The sequence below is a fragment of the Miniopterus schreibersii genome (assembly GCF_964146895.1).
Source record: "Miniopterus schreibersii genome assembly, chromosome: 18".
Classification (NCBI taxonomy): Eukaryota; Metazoa; Chordata; class Mammalia; order Chiroptera; family Miniopteridae; genus Miniopterus; species Miniopterus schreibersii.
In genome coordinates, this window is record NC_138121.1 from 34,146,346 (window position 1) to 34,160,694 (window position 14,349).

The window sequence follows — 14,349 nt, forward strand, 5'->3', positions numbered from 1 at the left end:
GCCAGTCCTCCGAGCACAGCATTAATCAGCTTGTCTACTCTGCCAGGTTATATTTTAAAAGGTGCAAGAAGGATCCACTTAAGTAGCCACACTGTGGTCAAGTGGATCCAGAAGAAAAGGATTCCTGAGTGGGTTCTGGCTAGAGAGACAGAGGCCTGTAACATCTCGTATAAGAACGAAGTCCTTGCCCAGCCGGGCGTGGCTCAGCGGTTGAGTGCTGACCTAGGATCCAGGCGATTGGGGTTCTATTCTGTCAGGGCACATGCCCGGGTTGCGGGCTCCATCCCCAGTGGGGGGCGTGCAGGAGGCAGCCGATCAATGACTCTCTCATCATTGATGTTTCTCTCTCTCTCTCCCTCTCCCTTCCTCTCTCTGAAATCAATAAAGATATATTTAAAAAAAAAAAAAGAAGTCCTTTTTGTCCGATACAAAGCACATAGTAGATGGTCTGTAGATATTTGCTCACTTCTTTCCTTCACTACTTCCTCCCTGACTTCCTAACAGAGCTTAGTTTTAGGTCTCTAAGGTAATTATTTCTATGTTTATTTGTTTAATATTTGTCTCCCTAACTGAAACGCAAGTTCAACGAAGGTAGTAGCCATAATTGCTGTGTTGATGGCTGCATCCCTCTCAAGCGTGGGGTGCTGCTGGACACGCACCAGGCACTCAAACATTCAGGCGGATGGGGGAGTGGGAGAGGAGACGGGGGGATGGGGGGAGGAGTGGGGTACGGCCTGCTGCATGGTGACTGAAGCAGTCACTCACGCCTCCCTGGCACCAGCAGCATGGCCGGCCCGCCAGGAAAGCCGCCTCCCAGACTCGGGGCCTCAGGACTGGAGAGGCCTTGCCGCCCCACCGCTGGTGGTACCCCCCCCCCCCACGTCCTCACTGCCGTGTGATTAAGAGTCAAACTCTACAGCAAAGCTCTGTAACAGGCTTGGAGAGAGGTCAACCCGTAATCCTTGTCCCGATTCCTCTGCTCTCGGAGATCCTTCCTAACTAAGCACGCAGCACCCCAGGGTGACTGCCAAGGGTTTTCCTCATCGCTAAAGTTTCCATAACCAACTAGTCCCATCTTCTGACCACCAGCCGCTCCAAGTGGTGGCAGAATTCAGCAGTGAGGTCTGGGTTATAAACACAACTGGGAGCTCAGACATTCCTTGGCACCACTGTAAATTGCCTACATTTACATCCACATGCCCAGAAGCCTGACCAAAGAGTTCAGGGAAATGTAAATTCTCAGCTGTCTGAGCCCAAGCACAGCTAATGCATGCACAAGCACACAAATCCCTCCCACTTCCTTCTGGCCATCTCCTGCCCTTGACCTTGACAGATACGCACCCGGTAGAAAATCTCCAACTAGCAGCACCTGCCAACGGCACTTACCTTCTCCAAGAAACATAACCCCAAAGAAGCAAAATATACTTATCCCACGCTGTGAATACACTCTTTAAAACTATTCAACACAACTCAGGGCTAAAAAAGCAAGTAAACAGAGACTGAAGTCGAGTTAGATGGAAGTAATTTTCCTATCAAATGCTCTTCCAAAGTTCCATGATAAATTGCTCATTCAACCACTTCTGTCACATCCAATTAAGTCTGAATCACATTTTTATTTACACTTACCTCTGCCACACGGTGGGTGGAACTGAACCGAGGTGGTAAACCAGCCAAAACACAGTGTTGGTGGGTGGCATTGAGATCATCTGCAGGAAAAATACCAAAAATTAAAAACAAAACCACACATACACACACTTATTAGTCTATACTATTTAACTAAAATACAAAGTAAACAGTAAATCCATCATTCAAACAATGACAGTAAAGAAATTAACAAATGCTTTGTATTCTTTAAAGCATTTTTTATAAATAAAATGACCAACAAGACCACGACGCTTTCAAGAGTGAAATGGAATGTTATTAATAATTATTCCAGAACAATAGGTGTACACCAGGACTGTCCTTAACTACTGGGACGTATGGTTACCTTACTTACTTGTAGTCTTAATGATACCCACTCCCCACCAACTTAAAAATGCATGGATTGGACTTCTTCCTGTTTCTCATGACATATTGAATTCTACCCATGCCTTTGGAATAAGCTGAAGTTCTTGCATATCATTTGGGGTTGACTATCTTTCATCTGAAAATCTGCCTTTCTCTCCCCAATCAAAGCATCAATTTTGCCCTAACAATTTTCCAGGCAACAAAACAACCAACTCAGCATGTTGCAAAGCTCTGGCTCTCAGAACAGAACTCAATCCTATGGGTTCACAACCCAAGGATGGAGTAGGCGGTGAGTTCATCAGCTGAAGAATGTGCCTAAAACCACAGGCAGCGGGAGAAAAACCAATGGCCAAGTTGTGTATTCTAAGGAATGATGCCACATGTCAGGCAAAACCGGTACCACCTCCACTTAGGACAGCTCTTCCTGTATTATAAAGAAGAGAACTGAATAGCACTGTGCCCCGGCAATAGCGGAGGTCCATATAGGGAACAGAAGCTTCTTACCTAGATACCAAGAAAGGCAATGACACAAGCTAAGAGGCAAAGACCACAACACCCCTTACATGTCAGCAAAAACAACATACAATGTTGCCTCTAAAGATAAGAAAGGAAACACATGCTGGAGTAAGAGTGACAAGATTTACCCTCCAACCTTAAACAACTATGAAACAGACCAAAACTAGCAAACTCGGTCTCTGACACTGGAAAGCAGAGCAAGATATAATCCCAAAGGTAAGAGAAATGATATGTCAGTGAGCCCTACAATTGCCCTAACTCACTCCCTGAAAACAGTTTCAAAGCCACAGAGGAGGGAGGGGCAAGTCAGACAGAACATACAGTTTTCAGTTTCCCTTCTTGCTGAGTTGTGAAGACAGAAGCTGGAGGTTGGGAAAGCCAAGCCAGCAAGGACTTGTAAGGCAGACCACCAGAACAGAAGAACCTGCACAGACAGAGAGAAAACGAGAGAGAAAGAGAGAGAGAGAGAAAGAGAGAGCAAGCAGACATAGGCAAGAGGGTTCCTTCAAGTCAGTGCACCTGTGCATGAAAACTGCCCATGGTCAGGAAAAGCAGCACGGGAAAGCAAGAGGTTGAACAAATCTCAGACCTCACACAGGGCCAGGATCACTCTGTGTTCTCAGCAGGCAGAATGGTCCTACTACATGAGATAATGAACAGTCTTTAAAAAAGCATCATGTTAGTAGTAGTGCTAAATTAGTCTTAGATTAAAGGCTTCTGGAGATCCACTGAATAGCTTAAAAGTAAGCCTTAAAAGATTTAAACTTATTCCAAATAATTTAATTACTCACCAGAGCAAAGTCCAACACTATTTAAAAGAGTATAACAAAATCAGACACTCAACAAATAAAATTTGCAACGCCCAGTATCCATTCAAAAATCAACATAAGAGAGAAATGAAAGGCATGTGGTATATATCTGATACATGATACAGAAGACAGATACAGCTTTCCTTTCTTTCACATGTATGTCTGTTATATATAAATAAAATGGAGCATCTAAAAAGGAAAAACATAGTTTCTGAAATATCACATTGAATGAGATCACCAGTGCTTTAGACACTACAGAAGGAAGCATCAGTAAACTGGAGTACACAGAAATAGGAACTACCCCAAACAAAGCACACAGAGTAAAGAGGCAACAGCAACAACAAAAACGACCACCCATGACCTGTAAGACAATATTAAGCAGTTTTAACATACAGTAATTTGAGTTTCTGAGGATGGATAACAAAAAAAAATGTTCTTGAAGAAATGATGGCCAAAGAGAAAAAATAAGAACAAAGAACAAGGGCAACAAACAAAAAACACTAACAGATAAGGTAGGTATTCACTCAACTATATCAATAATGACTTAAAACATCAATGATCTAAACACACCAATGAAAAGCCAGCGACTGTCAGACTGGATGAAAAAACAAGAGCAAACTATACGTTGAGAACAAGAAACTCTCTTTAAATGTAAAGACATGTATAGATGGAGGAAGACATACTACTAATACTACTTAAAACAAAGCTGAGGCCCTGCGTGAGTTTCAGACAGAGCAGGCTTCAAAGCAAGGAAAACTACCAGGGATGAAAAAGGGCCATGATACAGGGGTCAGCCCTCAGAAGGTGTAAAAATCCTTAAGATCTATGTGCCTTAAAAGAGCATCAAAATGTGTGAGGCAAAAACTGATAGGAGAGACAGAGACTGCAACATTGCCTTTCAGAAACGGACAGATTCGTGAGGCAAAAAAATCACGAAGGACGTGGGAACTCAGGAGCACCATCCATCAACTGGATATAAACTGTGACACAGACAGTGGAATATAACTCAGCACTAAAAATAAATGAGCTATCAAGCCAGGAAAAGACGTGCGGAAACTTAAGTGCATATTACTGAGTGAAAGAAGACAAGCTGAAGGGGCTACATGTACTATAAGATTCCAACTATACAACATTCTGGAAGAGGCAAATCTATAGAGACAGTAAAACAATCTGTGGTGGCCGCCCGCTGGGGGTAGGGGGAAGAGGCTGAACAGGAGGATTACAGAAGCTTTTTTAGAGTAGGGAAACTATGACGTACAACATTATAATGGTAGGTATACGTCATAATACATTTTCAACATCTATAAGATATACAACACCAAGAGTGAACCCTAATGTAAATTATGGACTCCGGTGATAATGACATGTCCATATAGGCTCATCGATTATAAAAATGTGCTATTCTGGCGCACGATGTTGATAGTGGGGGGTTGTGAATGGGTCGGGGCAGAGGTATACGGGAACTTGGTACTTTCTGCTCAATTTTGCTATGAACCTAAAACTGCTCTAAAAAAAATCTATATATATATATATATTTTATATCAACCAAAAAGTCTTTTGAAAATTCTTTAAGGCTGCCCAGCTCAGCATCTTGAGACTAGTAATATATGCTGCTATATAACTGTATAGGGTTAATGTCCCGGTGTTCTCACAAAGAAGAAAAACACTTATACACGTGACTTAATTTAGTATCTGGGTAAGCAGCTACCAAGTGCCAAGCACTACTCTACCCTGCTCTCATGGAGGGTCCATTAGGTTGGAGAAGATATGTAATAAATGCATGAGAAATTACGATGGGAAGTGCGGTGGAGAAAATCAAGGACAGTTCAGCAAGTTTAGAGCCAGGGCGGGGTATGTGCATGCAGAGCCTTCACCGGTGAAACTGAAGCTGAGATGAGACCTGAATCACAAGGAGCCTGCAATGCCCAGATCTGGGAGGAGAGAGTTCCAGGCAGAGGGCAGAGCCAGGGCCAAGGCGCTGAAGTGGGAACGGGCGTGTAGTCGAGGAAGAAGGCGGACCGGTGAGAGGGCAGCGTGGTGAGCAAGGAGCATGCGGAAAGCTGAACGGGTTAAGGCAGTCTCTTGGTCGTGGTAGAAATTTGGAGTTTGACTCTAGATACCATGGGAAGCCTTTAGAAAATTTTAAGCAGGGAAAAAATGTGCTCTAAGTTTAAAACAGATCACCGTGGCAGCTCTATAGAGAGTAGCGAGGACTGGAGGGAGCCTGACTGGAAGCAGGGAGACCCAGCAGGAAGCTGCGGCAGTGACCCACACAGCAGGGGACAGTGGTTTGGACTATGGTGACGCAGGGTGACGGCAAGCAGTGACCGCGTTCACAGTGGTTTAGAGGAAGACAACAGGACCTGCTAATGGACTGGATAAGTGAAGTGAGGAGAAGAGAGACATTAAGAGCAACTTGGGGCATTTCCACAGAAACAACCGATTGAGGATGCCTAAGTCATGGCTCATTAGGAGACTGTACGCACAGTACTACGAAACGAAAACACCAGTGGTAATCCTGGGGCGTTAAAATCAAATATAAAGACGACAAGGAAGGCTAACAGAGAGGATCAGAGCAGAACCCCCTCTGCAGACCTGGGCTCAGAAGGTGGCTCAGGCCTCATGGAAAGGCTGAGGGACCCTTCTCGGCCAGCTGGCCCTCTCCGGGGATTCTGGTTAAGGACACTCCTGAGAATTCCTGGTGGAGCCACACTATTTTCCTAACGGGGGTTTCAGAGTCAAACAAACAAAGCAGCAGTGATTGGAAGAGGTTCCCCAGACCAGATTCCTATAAAGGGCTGAATCAATTTCTAAGAAATACATGGAGGCCATTCTCATTCGCCCACATGAAAGCCTGCTTGCTCCTGTGCTATGAATACCGGGACCCACAGCCCTGCCGGGTGGCTCAGCTGGTTAGAGAATCAGCTGATACTCCACGGTTGCGGGTTTGATCCCTGGTCAGGACACATACAAGAATCAACCAATGAATGCATAAATAAGTGGAAGAGCAAATCCATGTTCTTCTCTCTCTCTGTCTCCCTTATTTCTCTAAAATCAATAAATTAAAATACTAGGATCCACAGACATCATAAGCGGGGAAATCATCTCAATGGACAGATTTGTAACATGCTTTTATTCCCCTGAGGGGCAACTAATCTGACACAGGCCACGTGGCAAACACAACATTCGAAGTAATCCATGGAGGCTTGTACCTTTATTCAAATCCTTGGCAACTCTCTAATCAAAAACCTCTCCGTTGCTCGAAACTGTCTCTAGTTCTTTATGACTTTCAGAAAGAACCCTGTAATTTTCATTTAAGAGCTTCTAATTTATCTAAAACTCTAAGTCTCCTAAAAGTGGCTCAAGCTTCATGGGTTGTACTTGTTAAAGGATATACCGAAGACATTCCTAACTTTAAAAGGTGACTCCTAATAATTTTTAAAAAGAAAACATTAAGGAATGTCTATGTGCCAGAGCCATCTCAAGAAGATAGCTAAAAACTGGCTGACTGTGCATTCAGGTGGGATAAGAGCTTGCAGAATGGATTCGGCAAAATAACCAGACCAGGGGCTCCCTCTGTTTGCTGAGAGACACTGTGGCTCCATCGGAGGGTGAAGAGAGCTCCAGTCAGTGTAGCATGAAATCTCTTCCCGTATATAAAAGACCTCAGATGCAAAGGCTTAATTTGGGCTACGGTGGCCCATTCATGCCCAGGACTTTTTTGATTTTAACACTGAAGTCTCTCATCCCAAGGTCCCCTCCCCATCAACAAACCCCAACAGTTGGTCCCCTAAATTTAACCCAGCCTGTACTTCCTTGGTTTTGTTGTCCAGTGTGTCCCCAGAGCTATTTCATCCCAAATTTCGTAAAGTAACAATCAAGAGCTCTGCTGAGGCACTCCTGAGCACAATTGAGCCCAATGCTGAAATCCAATCTCCCAGCTTCACACAATCACTGAAGCTTTTCATCCTGACTCACCTGTCCATTCTCACCCCTCAATCTTCATATTTATGACCTTATTTTTCCTCGACATCCATGACTGAGAACATTTTCAGAATTTAACAGCCAGTGAGAGGGAAAGGGGAAGCCTCCTGGCAAGATGTCAGGACAGACACAGGCCACTGCCTGCCCCATTTCCAGACTTCCAGTGAGACGATCCATGGAACACTAAGAGATGGAAACTCCGTTCAGCACAAAATATTAGGGAAAGGTGCTTGATAAGCCAGAGGTGGCAAGGAATTGGGCTGGATCCAGCAGAGGTGGGATGAGGCTGCAGACGGGCCAAGGACGCTGGCACGGGGCTGTCCACTCTGAAGGAGCAACACCCAGGTAAATGCATCACGTGGACCCTGAGAGGAGCGCCCAGCCTCAAACCCACGAGGTGGAGAGCACCGGGGGCGCCTGGGCACTCAGGCCTCGGAACACGTGGCGGCGCAAGTCGCCACTTTGAGGACCAGGCACGGCTGAGGTGAGGAGGTGGCCAAGCGGGTGTGCCAAGGATGGGAACATAATACTCATGCACATTTTAAAATCTCCACACGCTCTTCCCTCGCCCAGGTGTTCCACTTCTAGTAATTTCCCCTAAAGAAACAACCCTGGATGCAAACACAGACGCACAAAGATGTTCGCCGGAGCCCTATGGATGATATCGGAACAGTGGAAGTGAATTAAATGACCAGAAGTAGGGGATTAATATTTAAGCCACTTTTAAATAAGGCATTTTCAAGAAATCCGAAATAAGAAAAAATATTCAAGATATAGGAGTATTTCCCGGCCGGGCGTGGCTCAGCGGCTGAGCATCGACCTAGGGTCTAGGAGATCACAGTGCGATCCCCGGTCGGGCACATGCCCGGGTTGCGGGCTCGATCCCAGTCGGGGGCATGCAGGAGGCAGCCGATCAATGACTCTCTCACTGATGTTTCTCTTTCTCTCTCTCTCTCCCCCTCTCCCTTCCTCTCTGAAATTAATAAAGATATATTTTTTTAAAAAAGAAGATATGAGTATTGGGAAAAAAGCAAGATACAAAATATTATATCTGATATTTTCTAAAAAGAAACGTATGTTCCCACGCATAGAAAGAAACACTAGAAGGAATTAGACCTAACAGCTACGAACGACATGATCTCTGCGTGATGATATGGAGGTGTATTTTATTATCTACTTTATACTTTCCTATCGTTTGTAAACTCTCTACTAAGAGTATATACCGTCTTTCACCAGTTCCAAGGTCCACATTTTTCCTTCCTCATTAACGTCTCTGAAATTGGACATCTTAAAATTCATGGCATCTTTTGGATGACATGTGTTACTACTTTTGTACTTAGCAAGGAAAAACAGAACAGTAAGTATCATTATTTTTGAAAGATTCAAAGGAAAATGTTCAATGAAGAGAGACTCCGAAAAGAGGTGCTCACTGCCCAAATGAAAACGAGGCACAGCCATCACTGAAGGCGGCAGAGACTTTGATTAGTTTGTATATCTCCCCTCAAACGCAATTTCCCACAGGAGCAAAAACTCCCTTATGAAAAACAAGTACAGAGGTGAAGATGGCCTGAGGGTACACAGCTTCTCCCTCCTGCTTTTTTTTTTAAATTAACTTTTATGGAATGCTTCGTTTGACATTGGGTTGTGAAGAGAATAGATTCTTGAGGTTAATCATTCATTTTTGCTTTCTAAATATGCAAAAAGAGCGTTAATCCCAGTGTGGCTGCAAAGCTCCCCAAAAGACAGGAGGGCGGGGGGGGGGGGCTGGGGCGATGGAGACATGAGAAGGGACACAGGTCAGGCTGCCAGATAATGTGAATGAAGGACTTTTCTTCCTTCCCCATTTGTACATGCAGACCCATCACCTCTGCCCGCGACTCCTGCGGACTGAGGGGACCAGAGCTTTCCGAATAAAGTCAGTCGATGAATGAAACAGAAGCAGCCACGTAAGCCTCTAGGCTCCGTTCCTTCACATACCTTCTGACCTCCCCGTGTTCACTCCTGTCTCCCACCTAATTTCCATTGGCAACTGAGGAACACGGCTGTGGTTCCTGGCTAAGGCCCAGGAGGGAAAGGGGTGTTCTTTCCCAATACGTGGCAAGTTTCTGTTATGCACAAGGAAGGCACTAAGCGCTGTGTGCAGTACAAGAATATATATAATAGTAGTGACTCCCTAAAAGCTCACCTCCAGCGGGTGAGATAAGACTTCTATACCAATCACTACAGTCCCAGAGAGGAGTTAGAACATCCACACTGGCTGGCTGGTACCCCCACCATTCTGGGGATCAAGTTTTATTCATGTCACCTCTAAGTAGATGAGTGATACATACACCTAGATGGGAAGGGAACAGCATGACATGGTGGAGGGAAGAGCATGAACAAAGGTAAGAAAAAGGTTCGTGCCAGGACCAATTTTAGGGCAAAGCAACTATAGGGAATTGACCAAGGATTATAATTTATATCTTTTTAAACATTTTCAAATGTTTATTGAGCCTAGAATTATTCCATAGGAAGAGCTTAATGAATCATCCATTGTGGGGTGTATAGCCTGGCCTTGAAATATGCTACAGGGACTGACTGGTTTAGGAAAGTGAAACTCATACATGGTCTAGTCCTGGGTGCAAACCTTCAACAAGGATCAATTTTTTTTAAGGCTTCATTCATGGTCACTCTTCCACTGTCTTTATAAAATGAAGAATAAACACAGGATATTACAGTCACATTAGAAGCCTGAAAAAGTCTTTCTATGGCTCATACTTTTAGGAGCCAGATAGGTAGTGAGCTAAAGAGAGCACATTAAGGCTGCCAGCCAAGGGAAGAACTCCACCCCCCTCACCGACACGCAGAACAATCCTAGTACAGCAAGACTGAATGAAACACGGGGGGACACAAGGGTCTCACAGTTCATAGTGACACGTCCTCACCGGCTTCAAAGAAACCAACACGTTTCTGTTACCTTTGGTGGTTTTCTCATAAAAGACTTGGAGGAGAATGTGCACACTGGGTCAACTTGGAAAGTTCTGCGATGTCACATGGGTATTTGGACCAGACATAAAGAAGTTAAAGCATCGGTCACTGAAGGAACAGACTACATGCAAGATTCTATAAGGTGTTCTCTGGAGATCCCCAAGCATTAGGTGAATGGCCATCTGCTTGGGGGAAGGACTTCAAAACCTTTTCCAGCCAGGAGCTTTCAAAGACAGAATAAGTATTTCCTTTTGCCCGTATGGCCAAGACATATTGCCACGAATTTTTTTTTTAAAGTTAATCCTTGGTTCATTCCTTCACTCACTAATTCAATAATTATTTATTAAGGCACCTACCACATTCAAAGTACTGTGTTAGGTGCTGCAGAGGTTACAAACGTTTAGGAATATAAAATATAGTAGATAGAGGAAGTTTAGAAAATCCAAAGGAGAAAGTCATGGGGCCCAGGTACAAATGGAATTAGCAGAGGGGTGCAATGAGAAGAAACCTCGGGGGGGCCGCTGTACTGGCTGGGTTTGAGAACCCAGGACTTAGCCAACATTAAATAAGTAGCCTGACAGAACACGTAGCGAGTGGCACAGAGATATCACCATAGCACTTCTATCAATAAGAATAAAGAAAGGTATTTATGAATCCCAGGGGGAGAGGGAGCTGCACAAGGGAGCCCTAGTTCAAACACACGGCAGGCTCAGAGGGTGTGACTCCGAGCCTCTGACGGAGGGTCACGTCTGGACCTGACAGCGGCAACATTCTCTTTGGACAGACTCGGGTTTAGGGATCACAGTGGATTCATCTTCTACTCATGGGCCCTGTCACTTGGTTTGGCTCTGCGGTAAATAACACATACATAAGCACTGCTACATGCTGGCTTTCAAACGTCAGAATCAACGTAGAGAGAAGGCGAGGTGGTCTTGTCAAAGTTACAGATTAGTATGTGAACACGGTCAACTTCAGAAAATGGGAGAGTAATGATGCCTGAAGGGGAACTTCAGCCCCCGTCTTGCACAGTAAAAGTCAGGTGAGGGCATCTATGCATTGGTTCAAAGGTAATCAATTCAGGGGAAAAGCGAAATGTGAACTAAAGAGAGTCAGCAGGCGCGAGAGGCAGTGGAAGTGAGCCAACGCCACACTCCTCTCACTGGCGAAACTGAAAGTGCTTGGCACTGTCGCATGGAGAGAAGACTGAGGGCCTGCGTGGAGTTACAGAGATGACCATTTAGAGGAAAGCAGCCGCTTCTAGCAATGGAACCTGGGTCAGGAGCAAAGGGTTTGTCACTGTCCGCTTTAGAGCGTCAACAGCGTGAATTATTATTTCCTAGTACATACACTATTTTTATAACACCAATGATAATATGAATGAGGTGCTGACATGAAAAGATCTCTAGGACATTTTATTAAGGAAAAAAAAGTGCCCTGGCCGGGTGGCTCCACTGATTGGAGCATCAGTCTATGCACCAAAGGTTTCTGGTTCGGTTTCTGGCCGGGGTGCATACAGAAGGCAACTAATTGGTGTTTCTCCCACTGTTGTTTCTCTCTCTCTCTCCCCCTTCCTCTCTCTCTCAAATCAATAAACATATCCTCAGGTGAGGAAGAAAGGGAGAGGGAGAGAGAGAGAGAGAGAGAGAGAGAGGAGGGAGGGAGGGAGGGAGGGAGGGGGAGAGAAGAGTACTATAGTAATATATATAAGGTCTCTTTTGTGTTTTTTAAAGCAGCAACATATATGTAAATATATTAACATAACTATAGTTCTATATTAACGAAACTTTTATAAACTATAATTGTGTAAGTATATTACCATAACTATATTTATGTTAATGGTTAAAAAAAGGACCAAGTAGGAGAAGAAGGTAAGAGAGAACTTCCACATTTTACTCTCAATAGTTATATATTGTTAGAATCCTTTACAAGGAGAATATATGCTTATTCATCGGGCAATTGTTCAATTATTTTTTCTACACTTTTAAAGGGACAAGATTCCATGACTCTATAATTAGTAGGGATAGCACAATTCCGTGGAAGAAAGACCAACTCTTGTCTCAGAAAACCATTGGTTCGAACCCTAGGTATGTCCCTTTGAACAAGTCATCTGGCCTCTCTAAGCCTCAATGTTCTTTTTTGAAAAGAGCTTTCTTAAGATATAATTCACACACCAAACAAGCCCTTCATTAAAATTATATAACTCACAGAGTTTTTTAGTAGGTTCACAGGACTCTGAAACCATCACCACAAACTAATTCTAGAGCATTTTCATTCCCCGGAAAAAAAAACCCAAAAAAAAAGACACGTGCAGCTAGCAGTCAATCCCCATCAATTTCCTTTTCTGGGGGAAAAAAGGGGGGATTAGAGCCCTGGCCAGTTTTGTTCAGTGGTTAGAGCATTGGCCTGTGAACTGAAGGGTCCCGGCTTCTATTCCAGCCAAGGGCACATACCTCAGTTGCACGCTCGGTCCCCAGTCTCAGTCGGGGTGTGTGCAGGAGGCAACCAATTAATGTGCGTCTCTCACATCAATGTTTCTCTCTCTCTCCCTCCCCTTCTACTTTCTCTGAAAAGCAATGGAAAAAATATCCTCGGGTGAGGATTTAAAAACGGGGGGGGGGGGGGGGGGCGCTTAAAGGGGAGGGAGTACCCAGCAGATAGGTCTGTTATGAAAAATAAATAAAATCCATCCAGGCATCCAGCACAGGGCCTGGCCCTCAGAAGGTACTCATCGCTTGCCGTTTGAGTAAAGCTCAAGACAAAATGACACAGAAATAAGCAGAAAGACTGGACATGGTAGGAAAGTGTAGGAGGTGAGCAAACCCCCCGCAGCGCCCAGGAATACACTTGGTTCCTCTCCTCTGCGCACTTCCCCCTCGGAGCACGCCATGGCCTCCCCCTAATTCCACTGAATACAGAAAAATCAGGTATCGAGCCCAAAAGCACTCTTTTGAAAACATCAGCATTTGGGGACACAGTTTCGAGAGAAGCTTCTGGAGCAGAGCCGCAGCCTCAGCCCCGCGGAGAGCGCGGCGAGAGGTAAGGACACCGTGAGCTCCGTGGACGCGCCGAGGAGCTCTCCTGTCATGTTTCCACTTCTCAAAGGGAAAACAAACATGACGGGCGCTCATTTGGCTGCTCGAGCACTTTCCACTTAAATGGCAATTCCTGGAGCTCACCGCCTGCCGCCTGGAGTTATAATTTATTACTGCTCCTGTCTTATTCCCTGGCCTCGGCAGAAAGCAGAACCTGGCACCTACATTTCAGGACCCAGGAGAGGTAATAAAGTACAATTATGTAGAATTTATGATTAAGCCATAAATTATAGGTGCCTTTTACTTCGGTTGGTCAGCTAGAGTTTGGGGGAGGAAGGGAACGGGGTCAGAGGGAAAAATAACAAAAGGCTTTTCCTTTGAATGAAATGTCTCAACGGGGGCAGGACTGAGGGACACCTGGCGGATTTACTGAGATGCCACAGACTCAGAGCGACGCCCCAGAGGGGCCTCAGCTAAACTCCCAGCGGCCTCTGTTCTTCCTGCTCACAGGGCTGAGGACTCCAACCAGAGTGCTCCTGTTGACCCCAAAACAGAAGCAAGACCTATTTTCAGGTTATAGCCCATCGAAGGCTCCCAGAGCTCCGGCCCTGCTGCCTTAAGCCATGGAGATTTGTAAGGCAGTGAACCTCATTTATAAAAATCTCCCAAACAGGCTCAATGAGTAAACTCAGCCTCAACCCAGGGAAGACTATGGTTACCACAGAGTTCCGACTGGACAATGGCCAGATGCTAACCCTTCTCACCCTCAGGCGTCAACTGGTAAGATTCCCCTTTCCTATAGCCCCTTTGTGTGCTACAAAAACACATGCGGAAAAGTCAGGTGCAAAGCTGGCGAAACTCAGGGGTGAAGCATGTAGGAACACAGGTCTGACACTCTTCCGTCACCCACTCGCCTCCTTGGTTCTACAAATCCCCTCCCAGGTCCCAGTCTTCCTGAGTCCCCACATTCAAATAGTGGTCTGCAGAGCACAGTCCCCCACATTGCACTCAGCCTCACAACAGCCCTGGCAGCG

The 14,349-nt window shown here is 45.1% G+C and overlaps 1 protein-coding gene across 1 annotated transcript in view; it reads right to left on the reverse strand.

Annotated features, from left to right (window-relative positions):
- FTO (FTO alpha-ketoglutarate dependent dioxygenase) overlaps positions 1–14,349 on the reverse strand; it is a 317,340-nt gene that overhangs the window by 186,308 nt on the left and 116,683 nt on the right. Inside the window, exon 5 of the mRNA XM_081118969.1 lies at positions 1,627–1,706. Coding sequence (XP_080975095.1) covers positions 1,627–1,706 — 80 coding nt within the window. The remainder of the gene's footprint in view (positions 1–1,626; positions 1,707–14,349) is intronic.